Source organism: Meriones unguiculatus, chromosome 7, assembly GCF_030254825.1.
Source record: "Meriones unguiculatus strain TT.TT164.6M chromosome 7, Bangor_MerUng_6.1, whole genome shotgun sequence".
Taxonomy (NCBI): Eukaryota; Metazoa; Chordata; class Mammalia; order Rodentia; family Muridae; genus Meriones; species Meriones unguiculatus.
The window spans coordinates 26,411,095-26,423,142 of NC_083355.1; the positions used below are offsets into that span (position 1 = coordinate 26,411,095).

The window sequence follows — 12,048 nt, forward strand, 5'->3', positions numbered from 1 at the left end:
CTTTATTGGTTTCTGAAATTGGCTTTAGATTTCATTAGAAGAGAACAAAGCAAATATTCCATAACTTGATGCTCTTGCTATGGCGGGATTTAGGGAGAGGGCCGCCCGTTGCCGGTAGTGATGGTCTCTGGCTGGGAGGGGAGGATCAAGGCAACTGGAGCTGTCTGTCACCTGGAACTTCAGCCCCTTTGAAGCCAGAAGGGATGCGCATGACCCTTCTCCAAGCTGGGCCGGACTATCTCCGTTGTCACCAGTGGGTCCTCAGAAAGGGAAGTCAGGGATACAGGGCTGCAGGGGACTCAGGCTGCCTGCCTCCCACAGCGTGTGGGAGATTGTGGGCCAGCAGGGAGGTGGCCTGTCGGTGCTGCGGACCTTCCGCCTGATGCGGGTGCTGAAGCTAGTTCGCTTCCTGCCGGCACTGCAGCGGCAGCTCGTGGTGCTCATGAAGACCATGGACAACGTGGCCACCTTCTGCATGCTGCTCATGCTCTTCATCTTCATCTTCAGGTGAGCACACTGCCAGCCCAGGAGTTGGGGTGGGGCTAGGGGTAGGATCACAGGACCCTGACCCTGTCTGGGACTCCCTGTGTCTTCAGCATCCTGGGCATGCATCTCTTTGGTTGCAAGTTTGCATCTGAACGGGATGGGGACACGTTGCCAGACCGGAAGAATTTTGACTCCCTGCTCTGGGCCATTGTCACTGTCTTTCAGGTTCGAGGGTCACAGGGCAGGGGTGGGTTGGGGAGGTTGGGTGTTGAGTGGAGCCCTGACTTTTGTCCCCTGCCCGCAGATTCTGACTCAGGAGGACTGGAATAAAGTCCTCTACAACGGCATGGCTTCCACGTCATCTTGGGCTGCCCTTTACTTCATTGCCCTCATGACTTTTGGCAACTACGTGCTCTTTAACCTGCTTGTCGCCATTCTGGTGGAGGGCTTCCAGGCAGAGGTAACCCCCTGTCCACCTCACCCTACTGAGGGATGACTGTTTCTTCATCTTATTCCCTCTGCTGCTGACTGTGAGGCCTGGGAGATCCTGCAGGCAATAACCACTGGACGAAACCAGGATGGGCCTGGGGTGGGAGGTGCTAGGCCTTATGAAAGTCGCCGTGGGGTGAGACAGCAGATGGCTGTGCGGTTTATAAGTTGGCAGCTTATAGGGTCCTCTTTTAATCAGCTTGGTCCTTCCCCCCAGAAAGACAAGCCAAGTTTGGAGACCTATGTAGCTGGACCCCAGAGCATGGACCTTTATGGGACATCTGGGAAGGAAGTGTGGGAGGTTTGTGTGCAAGTTGCCTGAGTGCAGGCTGATCTGATGAAGATGCCACCAGGGCCCTAGGCAGGGCTGAGCTGCCCAGGGTGAGAAATGAGCCCAATTAGCTGTGAGCATGGCAGAGATGAGCGTCCTATTTCCAGCCCAGACTCCATCACCTCCGTCACAGGCAGCGTCATCAATTAATATTGATTCACATTGATCCTGCCCCGGCTGTGCCAGGGCACAGTTTCTGTCCCCAAATCCCGCCTCCTTCTCCCTCCACTCTGCCTGTTTCCCCACCCAAGCTCTCACCCCTACTCCCGTCATCCCAGCACCTCAAACAGGGCGGGTTGACCCAACCTAGAAATGCACCAGTTCGGGCCCAGAGAAGCTCTTGGTCCAGTTCTCGCTGGGTGACCCGGATGGAAACTCCCGCTGCGGCCTGGTCTATAAATACCCACCACACGGTGGAAAAACAAAAATCTATTTTCCGACTCTTTCCCAGCCTTGCAAGGGAGGGCTATTCCCCCTGGGCTGGGCTGGGTTGGGCTGGGGGGTGGGTGTGGGTGTGGGGCGCTAGTGGTGTGGAGAAGCCTCTGTCTTGCATTGGCCTTTCTCTGGTTCCATTTTAATTGTGTAGTTCTCCATTATCACATTTCCTCCCTGCTGGGTGGCAGCAAAGGCAGCTTGAAGTGCAGGGAGGAGCGACAGTGGGTCTCTTGAAAGGACAGAAGGTCGTTGGCCCTCACCTTGCAATAGGACACTCCTTTGCCATTTGCCCTAGGACCTGAAGAGTTGAGGGGTACCGCAGGGCTCTCCCACAAGCCTCGTGATCGGCACTTAGTTGCTAGCTGCCTGCTGGAGTGAAGAGTTGAGTGAGGACGGGTCTCTTTGGTCCCTTCCAAAGGAAATTTGTGACGGCTGAATTTACTCTTAGGCAAAAAAGGAAAAAAAAAAAAATTCCAAGGGAAGTGGAGGAAAACACCTGAACCTATTTTCCCTCGTCCAGCTACCATGGTAGACCTGGGGGTGTCCAGTGTAGATAGCCCCTTCGCCACCAACCAGCTTTCACAAAACACCTTGTTAAATTGAGTGCAGCTGAGCTGGCCTGGTTGCTAGGCAGCAGCAATGTCTGAGTGTGGGAACAGAGCTGCCAGGCCCTTATGTCTGGCCTGGTCACCCCGGCCCGGCTGGGGGCCTGAGAGCTTTCCCAGCATGGGAAGGATTGACAAGGGCCCCACAGGAGATCCCCTCCTAAACCTTTATAGCGTAAGCGTCCTTCCTGGGAATGTGTCACCCAGGGCCCGACACCTTCCAGGGCTGGGTTGCTTCAGGTATGATGTGTAATAGAAAAAGGACTTTAAGGTTAAACCTCCTCCACAGGGTAGGCTTCACCTTTGACCCCCAGGGGCTGCTCCACTCTCCTGCATGGGGTGTCACTCATTGCTGATGACGTGGGCACATCCAGAGCCATCTGTCCTAACCTCCATGACAAGTCTGAGTTTTGGGGTTGTTTGTGACGGCCTGGAATGCTGTTTTGTTTCTATGATTAAGACAACCCACCTCCGTGCAAGAAGTAGCTGGCCCATATTGGTGGACCTCAAGGGGTAGCCCTCCCACTAGCTTTAACATCCTGCCAAGAGTGGGTAGGGGGTGGCTTCAGGGGGCAGAGCCCGCCTGGCTGATGATTTCCTGACTCCCAGGGGGTAGCGCCCTGAGTTGCTGTATATTTGTCATCCATGAGCTTAATTAGATGAACAAGCAGCAGGCCCTGTGTGCGGCCATTAATTCATACTGAACAACATCATGACCGCCACCCCCACTGGTACTTGTCATATCTCATCCCACTCTGGGCATATGCCTCCGTTCTCACTTGAAAGGACTTGGACTTTGTTCCTCATCGAGGCCCACTTCTCCTTCATACCCTCTCTCCCCAGTCCAACCCCTGTTGCCCATTCCCACACAGACGCCTCAGAGCAGAGAGAGAGGAGCTCTGTTCTCAGCTGGAGGTGTCGGGCCCAGCCCACAGTCTGCACAGTGGAGGGGAGTTTATTTAACTTCTCTGACCTCAGGTGCCTGCCCTGGAAGATGCTTGCGATGGTGCCATCTCCCACCTTGCAAGGAAGCAAGCTGAGCTCATAAGCGGTTTAAGGCTGGGTGTGGTGGGCGCACACCTATATGATCCCAGTGCTTGAAAGGCAGAGGCAAGAGGGTCATGAGTTCCATTCCAGTCTGAGCCATGCAGTGAGATCCTGTCTCAAAAAGCCAAGAGCTGTGGATGTAATTCAGTGGTAGAACACTTGCCTGGCACCGTCAAGGCCACTCCTTTTCACTTGTAGTTCCACAGAAAAGCACGGTGGCCACATTCACAAGGATCACTGGGGGACTTGATCCCTCCTGCCCTTGTGTCATCTTTGTGGCCTTTGCCTTCACTGTTCGGATTCATTCAGGCCTAGGGGCCTGAGGCTGAATTCTGGAAGGCTGTCCTGTCCGGCTCTCCCTACCCCGTGTCTCTCATTTCCTTTTTCTATGTCCTCTTGGGACATCGCTGATCTTTGAAGGCCCAAGAGAGCCTGTGAAGAGCAGCCCTTCCCCTGCCTCCCCCTCTCCCTGTAGGAAATCAGCAAACGGGAAGATGCGAGTGGACAGTTAAGCTGTATTCAGCTGCCTGTCGACTCCCAGGGGGTAGGTATGCGATCACACGAGTCGGCATGCCCCTGTGCCCGGTGCCCCCCCTCCACTCTGCCCCTGTGTCTCTGTGTTCCCAGTCATGCTCAGCTGTTGTGCAACCTGTGGTCGCCATGGTGGTCATTGGTGTGAGGTTTTTTTTTTTTTTTTTTGCTTTGATTTTAAGTCCCTTCCCAGCTTGAGGACGAGGAAGGGAGGAGCTTCTTTGCCTCTGCCCACATCAACCCGCAGAGGGCACGTTCCCATCCCTGCCAGGCCTGTGGACGGGCCAGAGAAGGAAGGGACTTACAATCTTCTATGTGTACCTGTGCGTGGGCACCGCATGCGTGCCTGCCTGCGCCCGGGTCCTGAAGGAGTCTGAAACATCCAGCCTCGGTGGAACATGCTCCCTCACTCTTTTCCCCTTCACGCCTTGCCCTGGGCCCCCACTGGAGGCCTCACAGATACCTCAGCTCAGGACAAGTCTCCGGGGGATGCAAGGATGGGGCGTAGCTTTTGCTGTAACATAACAAAATTTTAAATCCACCCCCAGTCTCTCACAACCAGTCGCTGAACTGAGTCCTACTGGCCACTTCTGAGCATGTCCCTCCTTTTGGCCTATCATGCCAAACCTGTTCTCCACTGTCTCCTGCCCTGACACTAGAATTTGGGGCAAAGCCAGGCTTCCCATGGGACCCCACAGTGCTATGCATCCCTAGCTGCCCCCTGGAGATCCTACTTGATAATTAAAGGCCTCGTTAGGGATGTAAACTGAGTTAATGAAAATGATCCCCTGAGATGCCAATTATCCAATATTTATGCCCTTATCAAAAGTAGCAATCAAGTATTTTTTTTAATAACTTCTTAAGGAGAAGTGTGTAATTACTGGGAAACCTACTAACCTGCTAAGAAGGAAGAAAAAAAAAATCTATCCCAGAGACAGTGAGAGAAGCAGAAACGGGGCCAGGATGGAGCTGGGCTTGGGGAAGGTAGAGGCCAGAGGTCAAGGGACTAAAGTGCCCTTTTTGTGCCAAGTTTCTCCGGCTTGGGTCTTTCTGTTTCCTTCACAGATCCACAAGTTTGAGGTTCAGGGAGGGACAACGTGAGGAGAAGGGAAGGGGCCTTGAGGAGGCTTTTGGAATTGAGGTTGTAGTGGTCACCTCACCCTGGTTTCTCAACCCCTCTAGCCTGTGCCACCTGCTCATACAACCACCCCTTCTACCCCTCAACTAGTCTTGGTGCCAGTCCAGCCAGGCTGCTTATGCTGTGGGCTTAGGTTATCCATGGACTTTCCTAAGGTTAAGAGCTGGTGGGAGGCAGAGGCATCCGCCATGGGAAGCCCCAGGCCCCCAGCCTGGGTGGTCTGGCCTGTCCCCATGCATGCCTCATATCGTGGTTGCTGGTTCCTGTGGTCTGTGTGTGGTGTGTTCATGTGAAGAGAGGGAAAAGGTCCATGCTGATGGCACCTGGCCAGCCAAGGTCCTAACGGCCCACTGTTCCCTGACCCTAGGGAGATGCCACCAAGTCTGAGTCAGAGCCTGATTTCTTTTCACCCAGCGTGGATGGCGATGGGGACAGGAAGAAGCGCTTGGCCTGTGAGTAGGGTCCTGAGGGTGTAGCCTCTGGCCCTGGACCAGCCTGGACGGACTTAGGATCTCCCTTCTCCTCTTGCAGTGGTGGCCTTGGGAGAGCACCCGGAGCTACGAAAGAGCCTTCTGCCACCCCTCATCATCCATACAGCTGCTACACCAATGTCACTGCCCAAGAGCTCCAGCACGGGTGTTGGGGAGGCCCTGGGCCCTGCCTCTCGCCGCACCAGTAGCAGTGGGTCCGCTGACCCTGGAGCTGCCCATCATGAGATGAAATCGCCGCCGGTAAGGGAATGCGTACTGGTGCCCAGTTGTGGAAGATTAGCAGGACAGCAGGGTGAGGGGATGGAGGCAGGCCGGTCCAAGGAGACAGCTCCTGGGACATGGGCTGGACACAGCAGTCAAGGCTAGTGAAGCAAATATGTGATGCAGAGCCTCAGGTTAAAACAAAACAAAACAAACAAAAAACACAGCAAAACCTTGGGCAGGGTTTAACCTTTCTGGGTCCCTTCTGTGGACAAGGATGGGGTACACATTTGTCCTTTATACTTAATCAGTCCCTAATTCAGCTCCTGATACCATGCTAGAATTTAACTTGTCTTTACTGGCCCCCATCTCTGTAAGAGAGGAACCATCATTGCCTCCATTTTACTGATGGTGACCATGGCTTAAGTGAGTGACGGAGCCAGCTTTTAATGCAGAAGCCTGGTGTCAGAGCCTGTGCTTTCACGGTCATTCTATTTATTTATTTATTTTAAGTCCTTATCTTTAATTTGTTATTATTTGGTTTATTTGGCATTTTGAAACAAGAGTCTCACTATGCAGCATATGCTGGTTTGGAACACATGATCCTCCTGCCTCAGCCTCCCAGAGTACTGGGGTAAGGGGTGTGCACCATCACTCAGCCAAGGATTTATTTATTTTGGTGTTCTGAGACAGGGTTTCACTGTGTAGCTCTGGAACTCGCTCTGTAGACCAGGCTGGCCTTAAATTCACAGAGCCTGACGTGCCTCAGCCTCCGAAGTGCTGGGATTAAAGTTCTGCCCCACCGCATCGGCTGGCTCTGACTTTCTTTATAGCGCATAAATTGTTGTATGTATTTCTGTAGTAAAATGTGGCGCTGGGTGCATGCAAATACAGAATGATGTTGTCAAGCTAATTAATGAATACAGCGCCTCACAAACGTTTTTGTGTCGTAACCTTTAGAGTTTACTCTGTTAGCGAATTAAAAAAAAATACGTTAGGCCGTTGCCGTCTGTAACCACCATAGGTGTATTCCTCTGCTCTGACTGACGTTTTGTACTCTGGGACCAAATGGCTCCCCATTCCCAGGCTCCTGAGCGCCATGTGCCACCATTCAGCGCCCCTATACATTCAGCTCTTCTGGAATCCTAGTGGAGACCACGAGGGACTCTGCCTCTCTGCGCCCGACTTATTTCACTCAGTATTCTTCTCTCCCAGGTCACCCCTGTTATTGGCAGTGGCAGGATTTTCTTTTTTTCCAATGTGTACTTAAGCGTGTGTGTTTGTGCACCTGTGCATGTACATGTGAGTGCATGTGTGTGTGGAGGCCAGAGGTCAATGTTGAATGTCTCTCTCCATTTTTCTCCACCTTATCCTTTTAGATAGGGTCCCTGGCTGAAGGTTGGTGCTTGCTGACTTGTCAGCCAACTTGAGGGGATATGTTTATCTCCTCCCTTGACCCCCGACCCTTGACCCCTGACCCCAGTGCTAGAGTTACAGCAATGCGCAGCCATTCCTGGCTTTTATACATGGGTGCTGGCTACCTGAACTCAGGCCACCAAACTTGTGTTGCAAGGCTTTTAGCCATCTCCTAGCCTCCTTCTTTTTAAAGGCTGAATGCTGTGTGTATGATCCATATGTTCTTTTTCTTTAAAAAATACTTCTTCTATTTTTACCTATAAATTTGTGTGTATGTGTGTGTGCGCATGCGTGCATGCAAATGTGAGAGCCGTGCCCTCAAGACTTCAGAAGAGCATGTTATATTCCTCTGGAACCAGAGCCATAGGCAGTTGCAAGCCGCCCAATGTAGATGCTGGGAACTGAAGTAGGGTTCTTTGAAAGAGCATTGCACGCTCTTAACCGCTGAGCCATCTGCGTAACCCCATTTTTTTTTTAATCCTTTTGGTCGACGGATACTTGGCTGTTATGAGCAGTGATGCAATGAACATGAGCGTTACATCTGTTTCCTTTGCATACTGATTTAAAATCTTTTCTGTAGTAGAATTGCTGGATTATACGATCATTCTATTTTTAGATTTTTTTGAAGATCCTCCATATAGTTTTCCGCGGTAGATGTACTAATCTAGATTCATGCCAACAATGTGCAAATGTTCCCTTTTCTCCACACGGAGTTGGACAATAGTTATTCCAACAAGTGTGAGGTACTTACTGTTTAACTTGTGTTTTGGAGCTTTGGAGATGGCTCGGGGGGTAAAGTGCTTACCATATGAGGGCCTGAATTTGACCCACGACACGCGGAAAGCTGGACAAAACAGCATTTGTCTGTAATCCCAGTGTTTCTATGCTGAGAGGGTAGGCAGAGACAGGAGAATTCTGGAAGTTCATACGTAGCTGTGTAGATAATGACAAAGGATGAAAGACTCCATCTCAAGACAGGGTAGAAGTTGAGGACACACATACACACACAGACAGAGAGACAGAGATTTCATACACACATACAAAAGTGAAAAAAAAAAAGACTAGTGTTTTCCTGATTAGCGACACTGAACATTTTCTATATGCATTTGCTTGCAGTTTTTATCTTCTGAGAAGTGTCTACGCAAGTCCTCTGTTTGCTTTTGTTGTTCTGTTTTTGAGAAAGTCTCATGTAGCTAGGGCTGACATTGAGCTTGATGTGTGACCAAGGTTAATCCTGAGCTCCTGGTCCTCCTGTCTCTGCCTCCCTCCTAAGTGCTGGGATTACAGCTCTACACCATCACAGCCCGCTTTCCTTTGGATTGCTTTCTTCAGTGGTCCTCAACCTTCCTAATGCTGCGACCCTTTAATACAGTTCCTCATGTTATGGTGACCCCCCCCAACCATAAAATTATTTCGTTGCTACTTCATGACTGTAATGTAAATATCTCTGTTTTCCGATGGCTTCAGGCGACCCCTGTGAAAGGGTCCCTTTACCCCCAGAGGGGTCATGACCAAGAGGCTGAGAACCTCTGGCTTTCTTGCTATTGAGTTGAGTTCTTTCTTGCTGTCCTTTTGTTCTGCCTCTCAGTGAAGACAAATGAAGATCAAGGGCTATTGTTGATTCTACCTTACAGATGAGAAAATGAGAGGCACAGAAAGGCTTAGTAGTTAACTGGCCTCTGGCCGTACCGTTTGGTAGGCTGCAGCAGGATTTGAACAGAGGCACTGGATTCCAAACACCCCCCAGTTAGTGTTCATTCCAGGGAGGCTCGCAGGATCGGGATGCACATGAGAGATGGCGGTCCCTGCAGCCTCGCCTGAGATCATTTCTCCTCTCCTCACTCTGCAGCCAAGTGCCCGCAGTTCCCCACACAGTCCTTGGAGTGCAGCAAGCAGCTGGACCAGCAGGCGATCCAGCCGCAACAGCCTGGGCCGGGCCCCCAGCCTAAAGCGTAGGAGCCCGAGTGGGGAGCGGAGGTCCCTGCTGTCTGGAGAGGGGCAGGAGAGCCAGGACGAGGAGGAGAGCTCAGAAGAAGATCGGGCCAGCCCAGCAGGCAGTGATCATCGCCACAGGGGTTCCTTGGAACGTGAGGCCAAGAGTTCCTTTGACCTGCCTGACACCCTGCAGGTGCCAGGGCTGCATCGCACAGCCAGTGGCCGAAGCTCTGCCTCTGAGCACCAAGACTGCAATGGCAAGTCGGCTTCAGGGCGTTTGGCCCGGACCCTGCGGCCTGATGACCCCCCACTGGATGGTGATGATGGTGATGATGAGGGCAACCTGGTAAGATTCCCGTGGGGCACCATGATCTCTCACCCCTGATCTTGAGAGAGGGTAGCCTCGGCCAGGCAGTACTTGAAGGGAATTGTCACAAGGGAATGCCCACCCTGCAAGCTGACCTCTGAGCAGCCTCTTTCTCTCACTGCCACCCCGCAGAGCCTCCAGCCCTTCCTTGTGCTTGTGTCCCAGGCTGTGCTCCGCTGTCCTTGGTGGATATGAATGGTTTCAGGCAGATGTGTATGAATCTTTCATGGCCCTCCCCCTGTGACTCAGGAAGACCCATCACTCATCTCTCTAAAATGATGTCTCCCCTCCCTGCCTGTCCCCCTTTCTCATCTGAAACCTCATCACAAGCCTTGACTTACAGCATGTCCTCAGCCACTTACTCCTCCCCCAACTCCTTCACCACCCCCTTTTACCCTGAAGCACAAGGACAGGGAGTCAAGGTTAGCACATGAGAAGGGTCCGTGTCTCTTCTGCCCAGGTGTATCTGAGCAGACAGCTGTGATGAGTACAATGTTTGATTGTTGATGCTGTTTCCAAACCCAGCAGGGGGAGAAGGGAAGAAAGGCAGAGAGCTGGCCTGGAGGCTGGATGGGAAGAGCACAGAGGAGGGTGGAGGCAAGAGGCTGGGGACTCAAGGGAGGAGGTGGAGATGAAGGAGGGGCAGTGCTGGGGGGGGGTTGGCGTGTAGGGAGCCAAGAGGTGTCTTTAGAAATAAAGGTAAAGCAACTAGGCAGAGGGCTGGTCCAGGGCTTGGGAAGGATGGACTGGGTGCAGGGCCGCTCAGGGGGAGACAGACTTTGAAGGCTTGGAGGCCTGGTCCCTCTCATACCCCAGTGTTTCTTTCATAGAGCAAAGGGGAGCGAATACGAGCCTGGGTCAAAGCCCGGCTCCCTGCCTGTTGTCAAGAGCGAGATTCCTGGTCTGCCTACATCTTCCCTCCTCAGTCAAGGTCTGTTATGGTGCTGTCTGGGGATGCTGGCGACGGGGCCCTAGTGCAAGGGAGCAGGGGTAGTCTGCAGGTGGCTCTCCTTCCCAGCCTCCACCTTTGTCCCTGGAGCAGGTTCCGCCTCCTGTGTCACCGGATCATCACCCACAAGATGTTTGACCATGTGGTCCTCGTCATCATCTTCCTCAACTGTATCACCATCGCCATGGAGCGCCCCAAAATTGACCCCCACAGCGCTGTGAGTCACCAGAATGTAAACACTTCTGTTGAGTTCTGCTGAGTGCCAGGTTCCTCCTGGGTTAGCAAAGGAGGCGAGAAGGGTCAGACTGTCTCCAGGATGTCTAAGGTCACACAGCACAGACACGTCAAAGGGACAGACTAGGGCTTCCGTTGGGTCTCCTCTAGCCTTTGCTTCTGCCCCATTGCCAAGATGCCTCCTGTGCCCTCTCCTGCCTCAGTTTCCCTTATATCGACATAGCAGCCCAGCCGGATACTTCATTACCCTCCTAGCTACACACACGCGCGCGCGCACACACACACACCACCCCAAGGGTGATGCAGAACTGAGTGGAAGACCTACTCTTGGCTCCCTGAGATCCTACTGAGTCACACATACCTACGCTTGGGGAGTGGTCTTAGGCAGTTAGGCGGTATGTTGGGCAAACCTCTTTGGCTGTGAATCTTTCAGTATGGGAACAGCAGAGGCCACAGGCTTTAGTGTTGGCTATCCTTCCAGAGGGCTTTAGTTCTTTGAATGGGCCCAACTGGTTCTGGGAGCTGTGTCTCCCGGCCTAACATCAGAGCCCTTCCAACTGAGCAGGTCAGGTTCTGGAAGGGTGGCAGGGGTGGCCCTGTTTCCTCTCTTGACCCTCTGTACTACTTGCTTGAAGGTGGTCAGAGATCCCTCCCCCTCCTCAGCCCCGCTTGCTGCTTTCCCCATCAGTGTTCAGATTTCAGCGCTGCTGGGGCTTCTGTTTCCCATTAGAGCGGGCTCCAGCCAGGCCAGGAGAGGGTGGAGAAAGCCTGAGAATTGAAGGGGCCTGCCCACCAAGACTAGGCAGGCTGGTGAGAGAGAACCCCCCTTCCTGGGCTCGTGTACCCCCATGCCTACCTCCTGTCCACCCAAGACCCCTTGCACCCTGACACCGTCTCTCCACCTTCACACTCAGTTTCCCTGTCTCCACCTTTGTCCCCCAATCCTCTGTTGCGGACACTTACACATATTCAGTACTGCTGGCCACCCCTCAAGCCCCACCTCTCTCAGCCAACAGGGATGACCTCAGCTCATAAATACCAGGGCACTGGGTCCCCAACACCCGGCATAAATACAGTACCGAGGGTGGCACAGTCTGTACCCATATCCCTCAGCCTACCTACTGCACCATTTCTGGGGCTCACAGCAGGAAATCAAGTGAGCTGGGCAGAGTGGCAGGCAGGGTTAGAGATCAAGTTAAATCCTGCTCCAGTTTCAAGAAAGAAATCAAGGAACTGAGGACTCAGATAGCAAACTATCCCCTCTCCAACGTACAGCAGAGGTTCAAGGTTCTTTTTTTTTTTCAAGGCAGGGCCAAAACTTTCCACAGAGTTACAACCATGCTGGAGATGGCACTGTGAGGGATTCAGAACAGGTCTGGCCCATGGATGGGTC

General features: G+C 52.7%; 1 protein-coding gene across 26 annotated transcripts in view; it reads left to right on the plus strand.

The window, feature by feature from the left end:
- The window catches only part of Cacna1g (calcium voltage-gated channel subunit alpha1 G), a 63,100-nt gene that overhangs the window by 29,710 nt on the left and 21,342 nt on the right, over window positions 1-12,048 (plus strand). For 17 of the 26 annotated variants that reach the window (XM_060386914.1, XM_060386916.1, XM_060386917.1 and 14 more), the window contains exons 11-19: window positions 322-507; window positions 597-711; window positions 791-946; window positions 3,869-3,937; window positions 5,430-5,514; window positions 5,594-5,793; window positions 9,020-9,451; window positions 10,303-10,403; window positions 10,515-10,638. In XM_060386914.1, coding sequence (XP_060242897.1) covers window positions 322-507; window positions 597-711; window positions 791-946; window positions 3,869-3,937; window positions 5,430-5,514; window positions 5,594-5,793; window positions 9,020-9,451; window positions 10,303-10,403; window positions 10,515-10,638 — 1,468 coding nt within the window. The remainder of the gene's footprint in view (window positions 1-321; window positions 508-596; window positions 712-790; window positions 947-3,868; window positions 3,938-5,429; window positions 5,515-5,593; window positions 5,794-9,019; window positions 9,452-10,302; window positions 10,404-10,514; window positions 10,639-12,048) is intronic. The other 9 variants (XM_060386920.1, XM_060386934.1, XM_060386924.1 and 6 more) reach the window with 1 other exon arrangement.